The sequence below is a fragment of the Rhincodon typus genome, chromosome 9, assembly GCF_021869965.1.
Source record: "Rhincodon typus isolate 14 chromosome 9, sRhiTyp1.1, whole genome shotgun sequence".
In the NCBI taxonomy this organism is placed as follows: domain Eukaryota; kingdom Metazoa; phylum Chordata; class Chondrichthyes; order Orectolobiformes; family Rhincodontidae; genus Rhincodon; species Rhincodon typus.
In genome coordinates this window covers 19,449,741-19,475,615 of record NC_063340.1, presented here as the reverse complement: position 1 = coordinate 19,475,615, position 25,875 = coordinate 19,449,741, and the positions used below count along the sequence as shown (strand labels likewise).

At 37.8% G+C, this 25,875-nt stretch overlaps 3 protein-coding genes across 5 annotated transcripts in view; 1 reads left to right on the top strand and 2 right to left on the bottom strand.

Moving 5' to 3' along the window:
- gemin6 (gem (nuclear organelle) associated protein 6) overlaps nt 1-11,044 on the bottom strand; it is a 34,693-nt gene extending 23,649 nt beyond the window's left edge. Inside the window, exon 1 of the mRNA XM_048600683.1 lies at nt 10,936-11,044. The gene's annotated coding sequence lies outside the window, so the exon portion shown is untranslated. The remainder of the gene's footprint in view (nt 1-10,935) is intronic.
- Nucleotides 2,460-11,009, bottom strand: LOC109917540 (ADP-ribosylation factor 6-like). Of its 3 annotated transcripts, none has more exons than XM_048600680.1 (2): nt 10,936-11,009; nt 2,460-6,417 (listed from the first exon to the last, which is right to left on the bottom strand). In XM_048600680.1, exon 2 carries the CDS (start codon nt 4,653-4,655, stop codon nt 4,125-4,127), a length of 531 nt encoding a protein of 176 aa, XP_048456637.1. In that variant the 5' UTR covers nt 4,656-6,417; nt 10,936-11,009; the 3' UTR covers nt 2,460-4,124. The 3 variants fall into 3 exon arrangements, with proteins under 3 accessions (XP_048456637.1, XP_048456639.1, XP_048456638.1); XM_048600682.1 differs by lacking the exon at nt 10,936-11,009 and adding an exon at nt 9,926-10,927 and having other exon boundaries at nt 2,460-5,122; XM_048600681.1 differs by lacking the exon at nt 10,936-11,009 and adding an exon at nt 7,267-8,447 and having other exon boundaries at nt 2,460-5,122.
- A 200-nt stretch (nt 11,045-11,244) lies between the features above and the next one.
- Nucleotides 11,245-25,875, top strand: part of LOC109911353 (serine/arginine-rich splicing factor 7-like) — a 28,848-nt gene continuing 14,217 nt past the window's right edge. Inside the window, exons 1-2 of the mRNA XM_048600679.1 lie at nt 11,245-11,349; nt 23,782-23,962. Of these exons, the coding sequence (XP_048456636.1) occupies nt 11,322-11,349; nt 23,782-23,962 (209 nt within the window). The 5' untranslated portion in view covers nt 11,245-11,321. The remainder of the gene's footprint in view (nt 11,350-23,781; nt 23,963-25,875) is intronic.

Genomic DNA, 25,875 nt, shown 5'->3' with positions numbered 1-25,875 from the left:
TTGCAGTTTTACTATATTTTATCATTATTTATTCAAAGAAAAAACTAAACTATTTATTGATGGCCTGGTGTATAAAATTATATGTGGACAGATCACTATTTTCAGATTAAACTTGACCAAAAAGGTTGCTGTCTGGACAACATATAACAGGGAAAATCTTCAGAATAGCAATTTCAAAAATATCACTGTTGCTATGGTAATGTATTTCCTTTAGTAAGTAAACAGAGGAAATGCAATTAGATGTAATTATGTCAGTCCTGCTAATTATTTCACTTAAAAAAAAACTTTAAACAAATATGAAGACAAAACGTTAAAATCACATTATAAAGACTGACACTGAAACAGATGTCACGTTTGAACTTAAAGCACTTTTCATGCTAGCAAAAATGGTGACTAGTATTTGCCATGCTGTTGTTATTGATCTGCCCAAAAATCCCTTAAAAGTGTCAATGACCTTTTTAATCATATAGCTTTTTAAATATTCTTATTATTTAGAAAATTAGTTACTCTGCAAACTGAGAACAACAAGAGCCACAGTTGTAACATTTACTTTGAATATCTTAATGAAAAAGATTAATTTTATTTGCATTTTGTGGCCATCACAGTGAAGAATATTGGTGCTGGGACGTGGAGCATTTTGTATTTCAGACTCCAATTTTAGCAAATAATCCCAGATATAATATGGTAACATGGTCAAGTTATCTTTTGCTGACCTCAGTAAAACATACCATTCGTATCCGTGTGATATTTTTACAGCTTCTATCTCTAAAGTTGGACTGAGACCACTCCAAATTCATTTCATAGAATTCAGTTTACAGCTAGTTGTCAGGAGAGATATTTGCCCATTAGTCTGGGCTGGAATTGATTTCAGGTCCAAGAATGAAAGGCCAAATCCTAACCTAGTTTGCCAGAGACGCCCAGAATGAATCATAGGCTTGTTCCATATTTTGGTGCAAAAATGCTAATAAAACCTCATGTGGCTAAATAAACATTAGGAGACCTCTTCTAAATTCTGCTGTGAAAATTCTCAACATTAGAAACACAAATAATGAGCAGTTATCATAGGGGAAAATGTTAATATGTCAAATAAATGAAATTTTTATGAATCTAGAATTTTGCCTTTTACTATAATCTGTATGTTTAATATCTTGTTTCTCCTAAAGATGCTGAAGCTTTCCTATCCACAGCAAATTTCACTTTTTGTTTAAGACAATAGAGGCACAATCTGTTTCTGGACCACATTAATTTGAATTAAAATTGTTCCAGTTGGAATTCTTGTTAGGTAAGCAACCTCTATTTAGTGCCTATCTAGATGCTCTAACTAAAATTATCTTGAGGAAACTCATTTATTGCTGTTTAACACCAAACATTCATCATATACAAAGTCATATCACCACTCTTGCTCAAAAATAAATATTCCTAATGTGCCATGATTTCCCAATTGAAGCTAAGAATTTACAATATTTCCAAGTCCATCCTTCCTGCTAATAACTTATTCTTAATTTGTTTTAAACAAGCACTTAAAAAAATCAATTATCAGCACTGGTTATCAATCTGACCACAATGACTCTAATGGCAAATAGTGCACAGACTGAGATATTATTGACAAGTTCACTCCTACTCTGACCTCTCTGTCCTTGGTCCCTATGCTGTTATAATTGAGACAGACTCTTAGACATTCCAACGAAAAAAGGAACAGTATCTCATCTATGACTGAGCACTTTGCAACCCTCCAGACTCAACACTGATTTCAATAGCTTTAAATCACAACTTCTGCCATCATTTCTTTTCAGACAGCAGGTACTGATAATGTTTCTGCTGTTACCATTTACAATTACTCTTGATCAATCTTTTGATTATTTACTTGCATTATTACCATCATTCCTTTGATCTTTTGAGGGAAAATGGTAGGAAAGTGTACATGAGTATTGAATTCAGTCATGATCTTATTGAATAGCGGAGCGTGCTCAAAGGGTCCAACTGCCTACTCTAATCATTCTTACCCCACCATTCCAACATAGACCTTCTTTACCTTTGTATATATCCCCTACCACTATCACCGCAGAACCCTCGTCCCTCTCCCTTTCTTCCTTTTAGACCTTTATTTGAATTTTCTTGGAAGCTGTTAAATCTGTGCCATCTTCGGTTTTTGTGGAACGGTATCAACCTGAAATGTTAACTCTGCTTCTCTGTCATCAAATACTACCTGACTGACTACAGTATTTCCAGCATTTTCTGTTTTTAGTTCAGTGGATTTATGATCCATGTTATTGGGTAGCATTATTTTGTTTATCAAAAGATTCAGGGTCTTTGCCTAACAAAAATTTAAAAGAACCAATAACTTGTAATTAAGATTTCAAGACAAAATTGGTCCGAAGAAATTCCAGATTTGATCTGACATCTCAAAACCTACTTGGAAATGGAAACAATTGTACTTTGATAGCTAGCCAACAAGAATGTACTATAAAAATGTATCAAAGCTTTATTTTTCAAAACACATAATTAAATTTTCTCCATCCCTGCTCTCTAACCAGCAGTACTTGGCACTGTAATGGCAGGTGGGAGATTTACTTCCAGTTTTTTAGAAGCTCATTTAACTCTGACTCAACTGCCAAGAGGCTAGCAAGAGCTACCAAGGCACAACGCTTCTTTTAATTTTCCAACATTTTTTGCCTTCTTTGTAGTGCCTTCCTACAGTGACAAAGCTGAAATTAGGACCTTAGTAGAGTTGGATATTGATCCTGCACATTGTCACCATATGTAACTTTGTATTAATGTTCAAATGCTAAAACAAAAATAATACTTTATACAAATAGAGCAAAGTATTTTGTGAAGCACCAGTACTAAAGGTCTCCTGTAACTAATATTTCCTTGTAGCCAATAAATAGAGTTAAATAAATTACAGTGTGGTCATTCAGCTGTAACATGGCAACTGGTAACAATGCATAAGTCAAACTCAAATTTGAAACAAACAAATGTGATACAATGAAAAATGAGGTTGTTATGTCATTACTATTATAGAAAAATGCAGCTCAGCTGAGTTTAAAGCATACAAAAGTTGCATTCATAAGCCATACACAAAGTTCTAGGTAAATCCAAATTCTCAATTTTGTAACAGAATCTGGTTAAATTCCAGTGTTTCCTTTTGTTCTTATAACGACTTGCATTCAGACTCAGTAATTGCTCAAGTCCATTCTCTATTGATGGTATCAAATGCACTGTTCATACAATCAATTGTGAGGCAACTCAGTGATAGAGGAGTTTCAGTCATGAGGTACATTAATTTTGTTCCCAATTGTGCAATCTCCCACTTTATTACTGGTAGGATTTCACATTATTTTATGAATCACAGAGAATATTCATGAACAAATTATCAAAATAAATATATCCACTCTAATATTTCTTTGATATTTCACACTTTTAAGTATAGTAAAACAATAATATTACCACAGCATATTGTTTCTGTTTCCATACCAGTGTCAGTAAACTTCTAATGTTTACTTTATAAGGACTTGTACTTCTTTCATTCTCAGAAACCAATGACATTAAATCTGCATTTCAAAACCTGAAAAATTTTTTGTAATGTAGCTTTAAGGATTTTCATGCATTCCAAAATAAACATGATATTTGTTACTGTAGTATGTTATTACTGAAGTAAACATTTAGCACATATGATGCTTAAATGTTCAGCAACATTGGAGAATAAAAACAACTATACATTGTTGCTTTTTTGCAAACTTCTAAAGTTCTTTACAAACACTAACAGTCTTCTAATGTAAATTTAATACTTTTTCTTACAGATTATCCATTAAATGTAGCACACACACTGTCACTGAACTGCCAGGTATCAATACAGATTCTGCTAATAGATCAACACTGAAAACAAAAATCTGACCTTTAGTCAATCTGACACATCAAAGCTACCATATAATAAAAGCTAACTGTGATAATAATGTTGCTATAAGCAAATCTTTACCAAGTGCCAAGTTGCTCTTATACTGGTATAGCCATTCCTCCTATAATGTTAAAAGCAACTTTTCTTTGAATCAGTTCCACGCTGTTGCAAAGTGAAGACAACGAGTATGGAGTTCATATGCAGCATCTCTGAAGTTTTAATTTTGTTCTCAAGATGTTTTGTAATTAGAAGTCAGCCAGGTTAGCCCTTCATACAGTCCATCTCCAGTGGTTGCTGAGGAAGGCTGAACATACCAGTTACGATCTTGAATCCTATTCAGACCCAGTTTCTCCTGGAGCTCAATGGGTTTCATGGCATTAGGCAGGTCTTGCTTGTTTGCAAAGATCAGAATAATAGCATTGCGCATTTCTCTGTCATTTATGATGCGATAAAGCTCTTGCCTGGCTTCATTAATGCGGTCTCTGTCGGCACAGTCCACCACAAAGATCAATCCCTGGGTCCCTGTATAATAGTGCCTCCAAAGAGGTCTGATCTTATCCTGACCACCTACATCCCAGACGTTGAACCGAACATTTTTGTAAGTCACAGTCTCCACATTAAAGCCTACAGTTGGAGTTGTACTGACAGGCTGTCCCAATTTGAGCTTATATAGCACTGTAGTCTTTCCAGCTGCATCCAGGCCCAGCATCAGAATTCGCATTTCTTTGTTTCCAAAAATCTTTGACAGGAATTTCCCCATTTTAAAAATATTCAATGCCAAATATTTTCTCACAAACAGTACTGGATTAATACTGCAACTTTAACAGACAGATTTCTCAAACTGTTAATACAGCTTTTGTCTGAAGTATTTTGAGGAATAAAAAAGCACAAGAAGTGACAACCTGTTGCAGAAAAGGTAACACCAAAGCGAAATCTCTCACTGTTCTCCCAGATTCTTCTTGCTTGTTAAATCAAAATCAAATGTTAATGAAAAAAAAGTTTTCCTCCTGTTGTAGTTGTAGCAGTAAATCTCTGCTCGAGAAAGGAAGACGATTAGCTTCTGAAATTCATCAGCCTCGTGATAACAGACCAATTCTCAGTTTGTAAATGACCCCAATTAACCATACAGATTAGCAGAAAAGTGCGGATCAAGTGAAACTGTTTTGACTCCTTCGTTCTCCTATTTAGTAGGTTTAAGGCCTGATTACTCAGGCCTTTAAACGCCACCTGGTGGAGGAGATGTAGAATTATTTCATTGGTCCTTTTTTTGCATCCATGTAACTATGGCAATACAAATTCAACGAACAGATATTGAAACACTGCAAAAGGACACTTATAAAGTGAACTCTGAGTTAAAGTAATTCCAACAGAGATTTCTGTAGATGATTTTGTTACAAAAAAAGCTTTATTCAAGAAATTTGAAAAGATGCATTATATAACAGTTCAAGCACTGCCGCTCATAAGATCACAACGCATTTATAGGTTAGAAATACCATTCAGTCAAAATTCATTCATCCAAAATGATCATATGCTTCTCCATTTGATGCATCTGTCACTTAAAGTGAAGGTTTCAATCTGCACCATTCTATGTGGAGATCAATTCCAAGTATTGATCAATTTTTCTGTCATAGCGCAGAAGGATTTGGGTGTTCTTGAGAATAAAAATCACAACAAGTTAGCTTGCAGGTACAGCATGTAATTAGAGAGGCAAATGGAATGTTGGACCTTTTTGCAAGAAAATGGAGTACAAAAGTAAGTCTTGGGACAACCAACAGGGAATTGTAAGGATGTACTTAGTTTTGAGTTCTTTACATAAGGAAGGATATACTTGTCTTAGAAGCAGTTCAATGTAGATTTACTAGATGGATTCCTGGGTTGAGGAAGACTTGTTTACAAGGGAAGTATGTGCTGGGCCCTTCAATGCTGTAAACATCTATGAGTCTATACTCATTTACAAGAATGAGAGGTGATCCTATTGAAATACACAAGATGTTGAAGGAGCTTGACAAGTAGATAGTGAGAGGATACTTTCCCATGTGTGGGAATCTAGAACTAGGAAGCACTATTTAAAAATAGGTTGTCTCTCATTTAAGACTGAAATCAGGAAGAATTTTTTTTCTCTGAGAGGATTGTTGATCTTTGGAATTTGTTTCCACTGAGAGCATTTGAGGCTGGATCAATGAATGTATTGAAAGCTGAGTGAGACTTTTTTTTATCTGCAGGAAAGTTGAAGGTTATTGGGAGCAGAGAGTAAAGTGGATGTAAGGGCACAATCAGATCAGACTTGATCCTCTTGAATAGCAGAGCAGGGTTTATGTGTTGAATGACCTACTCCTGTTCCTTATGCTCTTGTGTTCAAGAAATTATTAATTTCCTGGGTCCTTTTATTTTATGGTAACAATTTAACTTATACTAGGCTGGCTGGTCCGTTTCAAATTGTTACAATATTGGAATAATTCCACTTTAATTTCCACATTCAGTATTCAGACGGGTAAATGTTGGCTTTGTAGTTCTTTACTCATCTAGAAAAAAGACATTAAATATATTAATCCTGAGCTTCAAACTGTCATCTTAACTAAAAAGAGGTAAAAGGGAGGCTTGTGCGTACAGAGCACATTTCATGACCACAGGATGTCAGAAATAGTTTTACAGACAATCAAGTATTTTTGAAGTGTTTCACAATTGTAGTGTAAGACAGCAACCACTTTGAGCGTAGCATGGTCCCACAAACAGAAATCTAACAATGATAAGAAAACCTTACTGCAACAAAACTTAGCAAAATGTAATATTACAAGATGCCCTAGTAGTGAAGCAACATTCAGCTCCAACACATGACTTATTCATTTCTCTCCTTTCTGTCTTCATCACATAATCTGACTTTTGCAAATCAGACCTAATGGAAAACTGAAGTGCACATTGGGGGTGAAATTTAAATGAGGCAGCAGCACAAAATGAGCAATAATGAACTAGTAATCATTTACATGCTCTTCCACTAATATCAAATCAGAAGAAATCTACCCATTCAGAACATAAGCAAGAAATGGAAAATCACATAATATTTAAACAATACTGGCAAGGACTTTATTGTGAAGATTATAAGGTAACATGACAATTGTCATAATGAAGAACCATCTTTTTTACTATTCTATCAATGATGTATTTTGAGATGAAAATCCTGAAATTAATGTTGTCAACATTAGTAGATGAACACTTGATATGTTCCTTTAACATGGCTTTATTTGCCAGTCAGGCAGATAAGATAGTAATTTAAAAAGTGGAGTTAGGAATATTGTACTAACATTAGCAACAATATTTTCGGTTCAAACATATTTATGACACCAGAAAGAAAATGAAAATAGTTTGTTACTTACTTTATCACGATTTAGGAAGGAACTATTGTTTCATCTTCATGCTGTCCTGATGCAATTCACAGCTAATCAATTACTTCTGAAGTGTAGTTACTGTCATAACTTTGGGAAATGTACACGATCCACCATTACTGTTTTTGGCAAAGCTCAGAAATGTACATTCTCCCACATGAAGCAACAAACAAATCAGAGACTATTGAGGTAGAGTTTTCACTTTGGGCACATTCCACAATCTGGGCATTTAAACCATGCTAGTTTCCCGAAGTGAAGTTATAGTTCAAGTTTCAGTTCAAAATTATTTGCATGTTTCAAACAAAAAGATTTCTTTGAACCAGTGCAATTGGGCATTGTTACTGGATGTGATTGTTGTGCTTTATCTTTGCATTAAAAAAACCAACCATAATTTCATGGATCTAATGCAGTGTTATTAATACTGCAAAAAATGGATTTATCACAAAAGGTTCTTAAGAGCTTCTAGTTCATTACCTACAAGTAATGTGATTTTGAATTACCAAAAATGTCTTTAAGCATCTATGCAGAAGCATTTGCTTTTTCATTAGTCTGTTTCACAGTAAGCCAACATAAAATACACATGCTTCATTATAAAATTTTGAAAAATGCATTAAGCAAAGTGTCAAAAGTCAACCTTCCCTGGAGAAAGTGAATAATCCTGGGATCACCCTCCCCCAAAAATATCTTGTTCTATAATGTATAGTATACTGACTTTTAAAAACTACCAGTATGACATGAAGTCCAAGCTTCTGCCTGTGCTTTCCACAACCCCACCTCCATTACGTGTGAGTTTGAGTCAGCAGTAGCACTATTACCACTGAATCATAGAATGGGTTTAAGCCACTTTTAGGATTTAATCACATAATCTTGGCTGACGTTTGAGTGTATAGACAGAATACTTTATCGGTGGTATCATTTTTCAGTTTGTTCATAAAACCAAGACCCAACAACACTGGTAGTTATTATATCGGGCCAGTAACCCAAATCAAATTGTGAAATAGAGTAAATAAATCTGTAATATTTTTGCTGGTATCAAATATATTGAGCAGTGGCACTCTAAATTGTTACAGAAACCTTATAAGCCTATAAGAAATAGGAACAAGAGTAGACCATTCAGCCCCTCGAGCCTGCTTGCCATTCAACAGAATCATAGCTGATCCGACATTCTGGGAGTCCACTTTCCTGTGTTTTCTCCATAACCCTTGATTCCCCTGCTAATCAAGAATCTATCTCAGTTTAATTATACACAAGGACTCTTCCCTCACAGCTCTCTGTGGCAAGGAGTTCCAAAGACTCACAACCCTCTAGGAGAAGAAATTCCCTCCCGACTCAGTCTTAAACTGGCATCACTTTATTCTGAGACTATGCCCTCTGGTCCTAGACTCTCCCATGACAGGAAACATCCTCTCAGCATTTACTGTGTGAACCCCTTAAGAATCCTATAACTCCAATGAGTAGAGTCTCAATCTTATCAGCCTTTATTCATAAGACAATCCCTCCGTACCCAGGATCATCTTAATGAACCTTCTATGAACTGCCTCCAATAAAATTATATCTTTTCATAAATAACGAGACCAAAACTGCGCACAGTAGTCCAGATGTGGTCTCACCTGCACCTTGTACAGTTGCAGTAAGACTACCCTACTCTTACATTCCAACCCTCTTGAAATAAGACCCAACATTCCAACAGCTTTCCTCACTTCCTCCTGCACCTGTATGCTAGCTTTCTGTGTTTTGTACACAAGTACCCCCAAGTCCCTTTATGTTCTAGCTTTCTGCAGTTTCTCTCCATTTAAATAATACTCTGTTCTTTTGTTCTCCCTATCAAAATGAACAATTTAGTGATTCATTAATTGCCTTCAGGGAAGGGAATGTGCCATACCTAGTCTTCATGTTATTCTGCTCCCATACTATGATTCGTTTTGCCTTTTGAGCTAAGCTTGTCCAAAAACAATTGTCTTTCAAGGACAATTATGTATGAGCAACAAATGCTGCTCTGTCAATGCATTATTCATGAACAACAAGTATAGAAAGTTGACATCTCTGACAAAATGTCAGTTTCTTGTTACTTACATCTTAAATATATTAAAAGTTGGTTGCTTGGTGGTACATAACATGAGACATGCTGTTGAAGCTTTGGGCAAGTGTAATTTTCTCAAGAGATTTTATAGGGAGACAACAGCCCAGAAGTGATTTTTTAAAAAAAAATCAAGATTTCAATTGAAATTGCCTCTACAGTGCATCCAATGGAGGAACGCAGATCCACTGATAGCAACCTCCACGTTATTCTGTGCAGGTATCTGAAATTGCTGTCAGTTTCAGTATACTGGCAAATTCTCTGTTTTTTTGTCATTTCTGCAGAATACTAGAAGTGATCTCCCCAAATGACGGGACACCTGTAGAGCTATTTCCAATTAATAACACCCGAGCAATTTAGTATCATCTATTTTTGTTCATTCAAAAATAACTACAGTCTAGACTGAACGCCAGTAACTGAGGGGGTCGTGCATTGCCTGAGGTGCTCTTCTTTGGAAAAGATGTTAAAATTGTGTGTTTTCTAAACGTTTCTGGAGTTTAGTTCCATTCATTCTCTACCAGTCACTACCACCAGAAAGTGGATTAACTGACCATTCATCCATCTCATTGTCACCTGTGGGATCTTGCCATGTCTAAAATAGCTAACAATAACTGAGTGAAACGGTTTGAGGACTTTCCAACAAGCACCAAGATATCATACGGTTGGTGGTGAGAAGAGCAACACCTGTGAGATCCTTCATGTACACTCAGACTCTGCGCTACTGCACGCTGCCCTCAAAGTGGCTGCAGAGGAGTAGAGACTGTCACACATCTCCTTCTGGAATGTGCCTTTGCAAAGAAAGTCTGGAGAGGGATGTGGTGGCTTTTGTCAAGGTTTGTCCTGAAAAGATCCAAGATGCAGCACTCCGTGCTCTGCAGTCTGTTCCCTGGGATGCTCACCGAGACAAATATCTACTGCACCTGAAGAACCAATAACACTGTGAAAGACACTCTTTGGTTTGCCCGAAACTCGTTGGTCTTCCGGAGCAAGAAGTTGACCCAAATGAGTGTTGCAGACTGGCACATTCCACAATCTATCTCAGCTTAAATATACAAGGACTCTGCCCTCACAGTGTGTTGCAGACTGGCACATTCCAAGGTCCAGGACTACGTGCTGAGGGATGCACTAAAGCTTAGGGTAGCTGCCATCAAGGCGCAGTGCGGAAAGATCACCATTTAAGGTCCTTCTGCCAAAGTTAAATGGGGGTCCATTCAGTTATCAGACCCTCCCAGTGCCTTAAATGTATGTAAATATAGTCTTGTAAAAGTAAGAAGTTCCTTGGGGTTGTTCGTCTTAAATGTGCTATAGCGACTATGTATGTCTCTAAAGATTTTTAATGAATAAAGTATATATTCGAAATGAGAAAAACGTTTGAGGTATTTCAGAGATGCAACATCGCGCTGTATGAATGAAAGTTTATGTTCCGTTTCTTATACTTAAAAGAAGCATTTGACTTTTTACTTTCTGGTGCTTACAAGAGTTAATTCTGGGCTGTAAAATAATGTGAACCGGGGTGATAAAAGGTAAAGGTTCAAGTTTGAGTAAGGAAACAAAACGCATTACAACCGCAGTGGGCTCCAGACCTGCTCACAATCGAGCTTCGGCGATGCTCGATATCAACTCCGCCTACTTCCTCCGTCCGATGTAAATAACGAATTAGGATGCGTACGTTGCAGCTTCTTTTGCGTATTGGAAGCCATTTTGGAGCTGTTATTATTCAAAGGAAAACACTGTGATCAATATGGATCCCACAGAATGTATGATACGACAAAGATTCGGCGCGTACTGCGCACGTGATCTCGATTACCAACTGTCATCCGTTCCAATCCTTTCAGCCCGCTCGCGCCGCATTCTGTGGAGTGCCCGTATGTGACTATGTTCTAAGCGCGCATGCGCAAGTGACAGAGGCGGGGCGCGTTTCGCTCTCAGTTAATGGAGAACGGGCGGAGGGAAGAGTGAGTGTGTTATTATGTCCCGATACAACCGGTGCGGTGGAGGTGAGGATCCCCCCCCCTTTAGCACTGAAGGAAAATCCAAACGGAAAGTAAACCCATCAAAACAGGCAAGCGTCTGATCCCCAGGCGCCCCCTTCAAATCGGATGCTGCTTGTACAATTCCGAAAGGTGCGGAAGCTGCCATCTGCGCGATGGTGGCACGCCAGCCTCTTCAGCATGGAGGGGGTCGGAGCTGCGAAATGGCGGCCTCTTGTTCTCTTCCCTCTCGTTACTTTAATTTTGTCGATGCCCTTTGCGATTTTGATTTTTGTTTTAAAAACCGGTGTACCTCGACGGTTTAACTGTAAAAGTTGTGAGAAATATGCAGGGAGCAGCCACTGAATGTCAATAGTGCGCGCTTTGGCGGGCCATGCAGGCGGCAGTGCCTCCATATTGTTTAAGGGCACATACACATCTCCGGTTTATGCTTGAAGGGTTTGGGAGAAGTGATAACTGAATTGTGAGCCCGACATGTCGGTGATTCTTGACTCGATCTGGGGACCGAGAAGCAAAGGAAGCACGACAATGTACCAAGTGATTGAATCTAATACATAATTTTGACTTCCACCCCCGCACGGTTAACCGTGTCCTCGTCCAGTAAAATAAGACTCAACATTGCTTCTTGTGGGAATTTAACAATGCATTGTTATTTAAGATCATAACATACACCATTAAAGCTGTGACCCAGGTTTAAAATATCAGTTTATAACATGTTTGGTTTTCAAAATTAGTTTATTTAGAAATTGTAAATGTAAAATATTATAAAACTTGGAGCTTGTGCCTTCTGCTAGTTTTTTTTTCCCTGTACCTACTGTAACAGTTGAATTTTACTTGGTGACCTTTATGGTGTGCAATATATAGTCACAGGAGAAGTTGGTTGCCTTGAGAGATTAGGTTATTTTGTAATAGAGGTAAGATTGATTGTCATGTTATAAAGTTAAAAGTTTCAGGTCATGTCACAAACTGAATTATTTTCATAAGCAGCAAATAACAAAAAAAAAACAGCTGGTACATGGAATCACTTAATCCACACTACCTTTTCTGGTTCTCGTACCACTCTAATGTAATGTAATCTAAACTATTTTTAACTTGCCCTTTATGTAAGCTTCCATATTTTAGTTAGTGTTTACACAACCTCTTCCTGGATACAGGTTTGTTTCCTTTATTGGCACTTATTAGCAACAAATTCCATTTCCTATTGATCTGGGGTGATCAGTGCCAACCATCTTTGCTTTAAGTGTCAGCCTTGACTCTGGTAGCACTGTTACATTTGAGTGAAAGTAGGGATTTCACCTGGACATAGTTCATCCTCAGACTGAGTTGTTTTCTTACTGCTGTCTGCAGGACCCCACTGTGCACGTTGACTGCGATGTTTCCTACTTTTATAACAATGACTACACATCAGATCATGGAGCAGGAGAAAGCCATTCAAGCTCTCAAGCCTGCTCCACCATTCTAGAATATAGCTGAGCATCTACCTCCCTGCCATTTTCCTGCACTGTCCTGTGTCCTTTGATGTTATTGAAGTCCTTCATTAGCTGTGGAGTGTTTAGACATTAAAGTTAGCAGTGGCACTGTAGAAATGTTTATTGTTTTACTAGTCCTGAGCTGGGTGCCCATCATTTCAGATTCAACAGAAGCATATTTGTATTAATGCGTGTAAATCCTTTCATTTTTACTGCACATATTAGAATTTTTTTTTGCCTTTGCAAACATTTTTGCATTTTATAATGTCCTCATTCTTAAGCTAGTTGATGACACAATCTGCTTTCAAAATCTATTAGTTTGGTAATTTTATTTTTGATCCTCTGAGATACTGAATCCCCCTTCATTTACCTTTTGACCATCTTGGGATATGTTTCCTTTGTTTTACAAAATTGTGCTGCATATTCCAGTATGTGTTTGACTGCTGTCACATCTACTGGCTAAAATACTACTTGTCTTGTACTGTTTCATTCTCTTTTCTGCAATTCGCAAAGCTGTTTTTAGTTTCTCTGCGTGTATGTCATAGTCATAATTTTTACAGCATGGAAAGAAGTCTTTTGGTCCATCATGTCTAGGTGGTCATCAAATATCCATCTATTCTAATCCTGTTTTCTAGCACTTGGCCTGTAGCCTTATATGCTACGGTATTTCGAGTGCATAACTAAATAGTGCTTAAATGCCTTGAGGGTTCCTGCCTGTACCACCCGTTTGGGCAGTGAGTTCCAGATAACCACAACCCTCTGGGTAGAGAACATTTTCCTCAAATTCCCTCTAAACATCCTGCTCCTTAGCTTAAAACTGTGCCCCCTGGTTATTGACCTCTCTACTAAGAGGAAAAATATCTATCTACCCTGTCTTTGCCCCTCAACTATGTGCACCTCATTTGGATTCCTCCCCCCAACTCAGCCTTCTCTGCTCTAAGGAAAGTAATCCCAGTATCTCTAGTCTCTCTTCATTAACTGAATTGCTCTAGCCTAGGCAAAACCCTGCTGAATCTCTCCAGCATTTTTTTTCTCATGCAGTCACATCCTTCCTATTCTATGGTGACCAAGCCCCACAGTACTCCTGCTGTGGCCTAATTAACACTATATACAGCTCCATCATAAACTCGGAGACAGTAAGGACTGCCAATGCTGGAAGCCAAAGTTAATAGATGTGAAGCTGGAAAAGCACAGCCGGTCAGGCAGCATCTGAGGAGCAGGAAAGTTAACGTTTTGGGCTGAAACCCTTTGACTTTCCTGCTCCTCAGATGCTGCCTGACCTGTGCTTTTCCAGCTTCATGTCATAAACTCCTTGATCTTGTACTCCATGACTTGTCTAATAAAGGCAAGTATCCCATATTCCTTCTAATCCACCTGTCCTGCCTTCAAGGACCTATGCACATATACAGTGAGGTAGCTCTGATCCTCTGCACTTCCTAAGGTACTCCTTTGCCTTCTTAGTCTTCCCAAAACTCCCCACCTTTCAGCATTAAATTCCATTTGCCACTGTTCAATCCATCTGACCAGCCCATCTATATTGTCCCATAGTCTGTCTTTTCCCCGTGTTATTTATCAACTGTCAATTTTCATGTCACCTGCAAACTTACTGGTCATACCTCCTACATTAATGTACTAAAAAGCAAAGGACCTAGTCACTAGTTGTAGGTTTCCAATCGCACAGTACCATTCAACCATTGCTGTCTGCTTCCTGCCATTAAGCCAGCTTTAGATCAAATTCGACCATTTGCTTTGATCCCCCATGGACCCTTGGCTTCTTAGCAGCCAGCCATGAGCCTTATTGAAGTCCACGCAGACTACACCAACTGAACTACCCTCATCTACATGCCTAGTAACCTTGTAAAATTCAATCAAACTGTTAGACATGATCTCCTTACAAAGCCATACTGACTTCCTTGATTAATTCTGTTCCTCAGAATTTTTTCCAGTAGTTTCCCTATCACAGATTCATTTATATAGAAACAAAATATCTTGGTACGTTCCTGAGATAAATCAAGAAAAGTTCATTTACTGCAGTTGTCCTTCTGCAGTTAATTTTTTAAATACTTGGCTTTAGTTTCAAGCATTCGATGTGATAGTTCCTCACAGACTTAGTAGTAATCAAAATATAACATGGCTTTCATATTTCTTGCTTGTGAAGGTTGCTATTTTCATGTGTTAGTATCACTGTCTCCCAAGGAGCCATTGCATATTATGTTCTAACGGAATAAATGTTTAAGTACTCTTATTAAATAGGAATAAATATATTTCAATTCTTTTTAGTTAGATGACAATTTGTGGTCACTGTTTTGCAAAGTACTACAGTTATTATAATGCTATGATGGAAGCATTAATTTAAGCAATTGCCCATAGTTGGTTAGAGAAATAAAACTGCTGGTAAACCTCAACACCATTGAAGAGTTCTGATAATGTTTTGATCTGGTTCTACCTAATTCATATTTTTTTCAGTATGTTTACTGAGACTAGCTATCCAGTGATCATTGCTGACTCCATGTGCCCGATGCTGATTATTTCCAAACATTATTAAGCTGAATTTTTTTCATTATTACATATCGTCACTCTTTGTTTAAATATATTTCTGTCGTATCCCTGTTGGTGTGCATGCTCCTGCGTGTCAGTTAGCACAACTGTTTTTCTTTTTACGAATATTTTTGACTATGCCAACTAGTAAAATTTCTTCACTTGACCAGAATGCACATTGGCTTTTCATTTGATAAACTGGGTTGATTTAGATTCTCGTACTAGGAGAATATCTTAATTTGATAATTGAATGGACCTTTTTAAGAGGGATTTTCATTTTTGTAGCAAAGAGGTGTTCTGTACTGTTTACAAAACATGCAAAGAAGTTTTTACGGCTAGAATGCTACCTGCATATATCATAGAGAATGAATGTGAAAAACCCATTTTGAAATAAAGGTATATCAAAAATGATTTTGCCAAAGTTAGCGTGCATGCACTCTATTCTAAGAACCTGTTTTAATGCCATAGATTCAGCTAATCCAATGATTTGGAATTAACTATTCTGGTTTTTGACCCCTGTTCCAAAATTAATCCACTTTATTTGTAACATGGTATTGCTCTAAAGCATGCAGGTATCTTGTAAATCAGGTATGCTGTTATAATTTTTAAAAAAAATCATGTTTCTGATGTTGGGTGTGCTGCAATAGAAAAGTGAGCACTTGTCATGTATTTCCATAGCTAGGGAAAATTGTAAGGAGGCTCATGTTAGAATTATGCAACTTTCAGTGACTAGTTTGCTATGCATGGGTGTGATTCCTAGAGCCACATCATAAGAAATGTGAAATCACATTAATTGAAAATTTATTGTAGATCATCAAAGATGTTGATTACACCTAGTGCACAATATACACCGGCTACCTTTTGTGATAGTGAGAATGGTCATCCACAACAGATTATACTTATCCATTCAGTAATGTATTTCTAATTCTATCTTCCTTCCTCAGCTCAGTCTGAAACTGAATTCTTTGTAAATTTTGAAATCTTGTTCAGAAAGTAGTTTTACATATTTTGCTGCACTTGAATGCAGTCCATGTTCAGTTTTCCACATTGTATTGGAATGAGGTGGTCTTTAATAATGAACAGTGGGACTTCATGTTAAAGGTGAAAACTTTGTGTTCAGGAAACAGGGTCCCATTCAGCAACTAATGTTTTTGATCTGCATTATTTGAGTGCCAATTTTGTTACCATTTGCACAGGAAGGCACCAAACTGAAGATAGTTAGAAGGAAATTTAAATGGAAATCTCTGGAGACCTGTAGTTGTGACTTGTTACTGACTAGGAATTACTAGAATAAACTTTGACTAGATTACTACTGTTCACCCGTAGGAAAGCTGAAGGAAAAATGGTCCAGGGAACATGAGAAAAACTGACCAAGCTTTGAGTCATGAGATTCTGAAAATTTCCTAATTTGCAAGAGTTGTATCGCTATTGTACTAGTTGATTCTCATTTGGAAGAAATTTCTAAAATTTTGACAATTTGGCATGTGTACCAACATGCAATTCACTTTTGCTGTTTGTATTAAAACATTATACTTTAGTCTGCATTACATGTAAAGGCCTTTTCTGAGAAGTTCTTGCTGCCTATGTGGTAGAGGAAACTGACCAAAGTATTGATGCACGATGCCATTTGAGTGGGGAGGTTATGATGGAATGTGACAGTGGTGGTTTTGAGGGGAGTGTGGAAAAAGGAGTACAGTACAGTTAATTCTGTTCTGTTAAAGTTGCAACAAGCTGTTCAAGCTCATGTTATCTGCTTGCTATCAGGGTTATTTCTTGGTTAGAGTAGAACTTTGAAGTCAAACATTGAGGATCTAGCTGTGGTCCGCAATGGAACCAGTGGCAAAAGTTGAACTGAGAGTGGTTTAGGAGCTTGGGTGGAAATTAAAATACAACTTTGCAATTAATATGTATTCTTGGGCAAACACATTTGAGTTTTATAAAAGCAAAATGCTAGAAAATCTCAGCAGGTCAGGCAGCATGTGCAGAGAGAAACTCCGTAAATGTTTCAGGTCGTGACCTTTTGTCAGTAGTAAAAAAAAGACAGTATTGCAAGGTTTTCAGCCAGTTTAAACAGGAGTGGGACAGAAAGAAAAGGCAAACAGCATGTTGGAGAAATTCATCAGATCTGGCAGCATCTGGAGAGAGAAACTGTATTAATGTTTTGAGTACAGTATGATTTCTTAGAACAAAAGGCTCACTCATTGATAACAGGGAGATCAAGGAGATTTAAAAAAAAATTCCTGATGCAACAGCTCGAGAGTGGTAATGAGTAAAGAAATAAAAGTTTTTTTTTTGTCCAAATGGTATAAATGGCAAATGCAAAAACATAATTAAGTGCAACGAGGGATAAAGAAACAAAAGACAAACCGAACAATCACAATTAAAAAACATAACAAGCTGAAGGCAGAGATGTGATCTAAAGTTGAACTCTTGAGTCCATGTGGCTATACAGATTTAAATCTAAAATAAGGTGGTGTTCTTGCATTAGCATTGTAGCACACCATGGACAGAAATGTCATTGTGAGAGCAAGTGAAAAGTTAAAATGAGCACCTGGAAGCTTGTGGTCATGTTAAGGGCTAAAAGGAATGTTGTATAAAATGCTACCCAGTCCTGTTTGATCCCTCTAAAGTAGAAGAGATTTGATCATGAATTGAAAGTACAGTATGCTAATTGAAAGAGTACAAGTAAATTGGTTTCACTTGGAAAAAGTATTTAGGGTATTTGATGATGAAAACGGCAGGTGTTGCATCTTCTATGCTTGCGTGGGAAGCTACTGTGGGGAAGTATGTGGATTTTAGGGGTTGAGTGAGAAGTGGACTAGGATATCAAGGGACTGACCATTTTGGAATTTTGAAAAGTGCAGGCAGGGGAAAATATTTGGTATTTTGCTAACTCCTAGACATAATATGTCATGGAACCAATGTCCTGTGCCATAATTGATAAAACCCATCCACAGTGCTGAGAGGACAATCAAAAGAATCAAGCACCTGCTGGAATTGATCGGGTGTAGCCCTTTATAAGCACTTGCTGCTGAAACCTCAGCCCAGACTCCAGTTATTGTGCTTGCCCCACACGTATGGGGTTCCCGAAGAACAATCCCTTAAGTGGGCACTGATAGTATATAGTATATATTGGTGAAAGTGTAGTATGTGTCCATGGAGCAATTTTCTTGAACCTTCAATTTTAATCTGTATTTGCAGTTTATAATGGGGAGGCAAGACCAACTGGGTGACCACTTTGCAAACACCCCATTAAGTCTGCCAGCATGACCCCAGGATTCTGGTTGTTTGTCACTTTGATTCTTGACCTCGTTCCCGTAGCGATCTTTTCTATCCATGGCCTGCTGCAACACTGGCTTAAGGATCAGCATCTTTCCCTTTGATTTAGCCTCTGAGCTCAGAGTTAAACCGTTTTACATCGTAACTGCTGCCTTCGTTTTATTCTTTGTCTTATTTCTTTTGATTTGATTTGTTGGTCTTATTTGTTTCTTGATCCATTCATATTACATTCAAATGATTTTTATGTAGCCATTCACGGTTCATTTGGATGTAATTTTGTTCCTTTACCAGTCTCTGTGCATCACCCCTCTGAGAGAGAAGATTTCTTCTCAGCTGTTTACAAAAATTAGACATTGTCCAATTAAAGACAATTTCAGTTACACTGCACCCTTTTGTTCTTCTGCCACCTCCCTTCTTTCACTGTCATTAAAAACTAACTTGTGTACATTTATTCCCATTCTGATGCAAGATTACTTGCCATTGCTTGCTTATGCAATCTTCCCCCACCACCCCCTGATGCTTCTTGACCCTGCCCAGTTTGCTGAGCTTTTCCAGCAGTTATGTTTTTATATTAGAATACGAATTTAATTACATCACTGAGAGAATTTTGTATGATGTTAGGCACTTGCACCAGAATGGGCAAAATAAGTTATTTTAGATATTTTCTAATCAAACATGTTTAGAGATGTTATTACACACCTTTAAGAGCAGGTGGGATTTCAACTGGCCTGTCCTGATCCTGGAACACTACCACTGCATTCTGGTGCCTTTAAAGAAGTTGTCTTGGAATATTTTTTAATCAACATGTTCATGGATGTTATTGTGCAACCCTGAAACAGTTGGGAGTTGAGCCTGAGCCTTCTGGCTCAGAGGTAGGATGTGCCACAAGAGACCCCAAGAAATTGTATTGTTGGAATGGAGACCATTCCAATCAGCTTAGACCAGTGTCCTGGTGAACCAACTAACTAGGACTGTAGGGGAGAGAGAAAATTGGTGAATAGCAGCTGGGAGGATTCAAGGAGAGTACTTTCAAAGCAGTGAGAAGTGTAAAAGATGTAGAGCAGCGTAGTAATTTAGCTTAAAAACTCTGAGGTGTGTCAAGAAGAGATGTCCAATAGTTTAACAAGTTTTATATTCATACCTGGGATGAGGCCTTTGGCTAGACAGCATTTATTGCCTATTGTTAGTTTTCTTTAGGAAGGTTGTGCCAAGCTGCCACCTAGAACTACTGCAATTTAAGTTGTTAAGTAACAACGACAGTGCTGCCAGGAAAAGAGTTGAAGGATTTGGTCCAGTGTCAGTGAAGGAACAATAATATCCCCTCCAAAGTCAGGATGCTGTGTGACTTGGAAAGGATATTGCCAGCAGTCCTCCCGTGCATCAGCTGTCCTTGTCCTGCTAAATGGTACGGGTCGTCAGTTTGGAAGATGCTGTCAGAGGAACTTTGGTGAGTTACTGTAATGTAGTTAGTAAATGGTTTAAACTGCTGATGCTGCAGCAATGAATATTAAGAGTGGTGAGGTGGCTGCCTGTCAAATAGGCTGCTTTGTACGGTTTGGTGTTGTCTGAATGTTATTGGAGGTCCACTTATCAAGGCAAGTGGAGAATATTCCATCACACTTTTTTTAATGCCTTGTAAATGGTGGTCAGGCATTGGGACTGAATCAGTGGTGAATTACTTGCTGTAGAAATCCCAGTCTCTGATCTGTTGTATCCACGGTATTTATATGATTGGTCCAGTTCAATTTCTGGTTAACAGTAACCCCCACTATGTTGGTAGTGGGGATTTATTGGTGGTGGTCATGCCATTGAACATCAAGTGGTGATGATTAGATGAGATTGACAGATTTCTTTAATTATTCTCCTTCCACATTGTGAATTTTGTACTTTTGATTTTCAATGTATAACCTGTCTTAAAGGATTCATATGCTTTTAATATCCCACATGTAATGAGTTGTATACAAGCTGATGTTGGCAAAGGTATTTGTGGCAGGAATTTGTATATCATAAGAAGGGCTCTCGGAATGAAGAAAGTGCGACCTCCTGTTTTAAATCCACTCTACCAAATCATTTTGTCTATTGCTTTTAAAGTTGTGTACTGGAGTCAAGTTACTTGACTTTAATGCGGCCTTTGAGACCTTTTTTGATGTATGTCAAGGTCAGCTGTTTACTCTTTCCAAATTGCTGTTAGCTCTGGTTCCCCCCAGTTTTTGATATCCTCTTTGTAATCCTGAGACTGCAACCAGATATTGAAATGATGCATGTCGTGTCCTGTCTGTTCATCCCCACACCACCACCAGCCATGACAAAAAGATGTGCTTGTGCTCATTCAGGCATGCAAAATACTCTGTGTAACATTAGGGACAAGACCTTGTTTGACAACATTGTCTTAATAGGTCTATAATCTATCTGAAAAGGTGTTAAGGACTGCCCCCATCCTTCTAAATTAGCTAATATAGGCTGTCATTCTCGCACACATCCTGAGCAGAGAAAAAAATTAGGAAATTACAAAGCAGGCAAATAAATTGAGTACAGAAATGTGTCTAAGGTCTGTTCTGGGGCCAATTTATTAAGAATAGCGGTATGTAGACTTATAGCCTGTGCACATGGTTGCTTTGCAGCAATAATCAGTTGTATTAGTTTTGTATTTACAACAATAAACACATCTTTAAGTTTCTCTCAGTTGAATTCATCACAATTCAGATAACCGTTTTGAAGCAATATGACACACTCATTTCGTGAATGAATAGATTGAGTACTGAATTATCATTAATTGTGTGTAATCAGTTCATTTAGTACTCGTGATTAGGTTGATTAATACTTTTGCCATATTTCAGTCAGCCCTTTTGATATATTTTGTTCACACTCATGTACATGTCGATGTATTTGTGTATTTTCCCTTGCTATAGAAGCTGATGACCATACAACTTCGCAGTTCAATAAGTCCCTATAATACAGACATTGTCCACCAGAGTCACTTACTTCACAACTTCCAGGTTTAATGCCCAGTGTTCCCTTTGCATTAGCTGAGCAGCCCTTTCTGTATATTTTAATCTTTTAAGTAATGGTTGAGAAGAATGTTGATAACTTATCAGACTAGTTCTTGAGTTGTACCATGTTAGTTTGTACCTAATTGTACGTAGGCTGCCAATTACCGAAAAGGCGTTTTGTTTAATACAATGCCTAATTGGCGTTTCCAGTTTATTTTCCTAAGTACTATAACAAAATCTAAGGTTTTGGAGTAGATCTGTAGCGCGGGTTGTGGGTGTTGAGGTTGGTTGGCTCGCCAAGCTGGTTTGTTGTTCCGCAGACGTTTCGTTACTGTGCTTGGTAACATCCTCAGTGCAGCCTCTGATGAAGCGTCAGTGTGTTTTCCCGCCTGGTTTTTAAACTCTGGGGTCCGTTGCGATTGATCGCCTCACTTCCGGGTTTCCTCCGTAGTGGAATGTATACTGGGTCGAGTTCAATGTGTTTATTAATAGCATGCTTCGTGGAGTGCCATGCTTCCAGGAATTCTCGTGCTTGTCTCTGCCTAGCCTGTCCCAGGATCTTGGTGTTGTCCCAGTCGAAGTGGCGGTTCTCTTTGTCCATGTGGATTGAGATGAGTGAACACCAACTGGCTACAAAAGACACGACCAATACTCCCTCATCTCAATCCACATGGACAAGGAGAACCATGACTTCGACTGGGACAACACCAAGATCCTGGGACAGGCTAGGCAGAGACAAGCACGAGAATTCCTGGAAGCATGGCACTCCACAAAGCATGCTATTAATAAACACATTGAACTCGACCCCGTATACATTCCACTACGAAGGAAACCCGGAAGTGAGGCGATCAATCGCAACGGACCCCAGAGTTTAAAAACCAGACAGGAAAACACACTGACGCTTCATCAGAGGCTGCACTGAGGATGTTACCAAGCACTGTAATGAAACGTCTGCGGAACAACAAACCAGCTCGGCGAGCCAACCAACCTCAACACTATATAACAAAATGTCCAAATAACCATTTACTCAAATTCAGAAGTAGACTTTGAGGTGAATGCTGCTAACCTAGTTGTATTGACACTTTCTGATCAAAGCATGTTAAATGATTAACATAGACAAGTTGCAACCCATGAATCATTTCTATTAGCAAAGCACACAGCCATATTTATCACTGGCCTGCTGATGTTACTCACAACCTATGTTGTCACTCAGGCTTTTTAAATTATTTTCCTTCACGTTTGAATTATCTAACCCTGTGCCTCTGGTTCACTTGTAGTCTCTTGTACCTGGATTATTAGCTCTTCGCATTTACAAGCAAAAGAAATACCTGTCTTTCTTAAAATCTGTACTGGCTTCTATTTTTTCAACTTCGCTTCATCAAAATAATTTCTAGCCCTTTCTAATCAATCCTCATTGATTCCACTATAGCCTGCAGTCAGTTCGTTATCCTGTATTTTTCCTTTCTATGCAACATTGAGTCAGTGGCATAAAAACAGCATTCTGACTACTGGAAAGATAATGCTACATTTGTGAAAAGAGAAATAATTAGTGTTTCAGATTGATCATTCTGGTTCTTTGTGAACAGACAGCCTTATTTTGAGTATTTCCTGCATTTTCTACTTTTATTCAAGATTTTCAACAGTCACGGTCTTTTACTGTGTTAGTGGAGTTCTGGTTCCAAATGAATCTGTTGCCAGACATTTCCTTCGTACCTGCATCTCGAGCAGTTTTCCCTACTGTCATAAATTTGTTGATCTTGAACATAGGTATTTTGCCGTGATGTTGCTCTTCACCTGCCTACATAACAAATCACTTTTGCATTCATCAATGGAGAACCTTTTTTTAAGAATTGTATAATGAGATTTTTCACTTAATGTTAAGTCAGAGTACTGTGGAATAGAATCCTTTATTGCCTTTTTAAACAGATGTCTTTGCATGCTAAACATTTTGTTCTTAGATAAGAGATTCAGCTTTATCACTGAGATTTTCTCCCTTCACCATTTCTCTTATTACATTGAAACAGTGCAGCAAGGTTTGTTTTATGTACCTAAAACACACAGTCCTATAGTTATCACAGATAGTTAAGTGTTGTATGTTTAAAGTAGTTTTTATTTAGTGTTTTGTTTTGTAGACTAATGATGTCTGATGTGCATCTCAACAGAAACCAAGGTCTATGTAGGTAACTTGGGAACAGGTGCCGGTAAAGGGGAACTAGAGCGTGCATTCAGCTACTACGGACCACTGAGGACAGTCTGGATAGCACGGAATCCCCCTGGTTTTGCTTTTGTGGAGTTTGAGGAGCCTCGAGATGCTGAAGATGCTGTTCGTGGTTTGGATGGCAAGTAAGTAAACTTTAAAGGGGATCTATACCCCGTTGGTAAAGTCACTGCTTTTATTATTACTTGCTCATCATTCTAATTACAAAATATGAATGTTTTCAGCTGTTTTTTTAAAAAATCTGCTCAGAGCACACTTGTTTGGTTGTGTAGGTACTAAAGGGCAGGTTTGCTCCCTTAAATATAGCGATAGAAATAATACTGCAAGTGCAACCTTTCCTATAAAGTTAATGTCAATCTGCAGGAACTTTCAGTATTTAGGAACTTGGTAGGCATTGTGTGCTCTGATCAGAAAAAATCAACACCTGAGGATCATTCGCTGTACTTCAAATAAGAGAATGAATAATGAAAGGACTGACTTTACCATTTGGATTTAGCTCCCCTTTAAATATGGGCAGTTGTCAATGAGTGACAAATGTACAAAATTGTTGTATATATGCGTGTGAGACTGGTGTGCTTGGTATCCATACATTTATTTTTATTTATTAATAAATACAATAGTGTATGGATAAAAAAAAACCTGTGACAGCTGCCATTACTGTAACCAAACCTGTATGAAACACTCGTGTGGTCTGACAACTGTGGAAATGACAAATTGTTTCCACAGTTGTCATGTCATTCGCCAGCATACCGGTACTATTTTCCCATCAGAGAGCCTGTCCAGTAACTGAATCTATGTATGACTGTTCAGGTGTTATGTTAGCCAAAGTCTAACAAGTTAAAAGCCTTGTTTTGCTGATTTTACTGTTTAGCTTATTTTCTGCCAGTTTCTCCTCGTGTACCAAGCATTCAGTGGTGAGAAGGAATGGAGATACTTGCTCCTAAACATCTGTCTATACTGCTTTGTAATCTTCCCATTTTGCAGGAAGTACCTAACTCCAGTATAGTCAGTCTAGAGTATAAATCTGCGTTGTTGATTTAAAGGGTCCCAGAATTTTTTTTTTGCCAATACCTTCCCTTTCAGAAATTTGTTTGGGCTCAGCCTCTTGAGTAACAGTGGAAGGATAATTTAATATGAAACCAGCAACATCAAATCACAACGGTCTTTTGATTGTGAATGATTTTGATTGAAGTTAACAAAAGAAAATAAGAACACGATGTCAACTGGGGTGTTTGATATTGACTCTTTTTAGTGTTATTGACAAAAGATTCTTTCCCTAACGTTGTATTTTTGCATAGAGGATTTTGTTTTCTCAGTACAAGGAATATTGTTTCAGACAGCAACACAAATTGCACTGACCTTGTATTATACAACTAAATAAATTCAACATAAAAGAACCCTTGGTGATTCACCTTATCTCAATTAGGATGAGTTCATTGCTATGGCATAATTTGGAAATCGACATTTAATTTTGGAGTTTCAACCACAAATCAGTCTGTACGTTCAGATTTCTATACCTGTTCTGCTATATAAATAGTGGGAAAAAAAATCTTAATTCACACATATTTTAAAATAAAAGAAGCAAATAATAAATAGTTAAGGGGACATTGGATTTGAAGTGAGATCCAGCATTTAATCAAAAAGCAAGACTTTAAAATTTTCTGGAAACAAAATAACTGATATGTTGATCAGGTTGTCTTTTCGATAACTTTATTACAGAATCCTTTTGGGAATGGATTTTGTTCCCAGGCAAAATACTTCAGAATTACATCTTTAACTGATATTTCTCAGTCCATAATAACAGAAAACAATATTAGGAATATGGCTCAAAGGCAGCTTTAAATAGACTGATCCCAGCACAGTATGCTGTTTCAGTAGTATGTGATCAACTTTAATTAGTCCAACTTTTGTGTCTAGAAATCAGCATGAATTCAGACATCTTATGATGTGATTGCCTTATGCCATGCTACATGTTTTACGCTCTTTCTTTGAATTTCAACTTAAACTGTTAAGAAATTGAGCAGATTTAAAGTAATTC

Coding starts and splice junctions, on each gene's coding strand:
- LOC109917540 (XM_048600680.1), bottom strand. CDS start 4,655: ATGGGGAAATTCCTGTCAAAGATTTTTGGAAACAAAGAAATGCGAATT.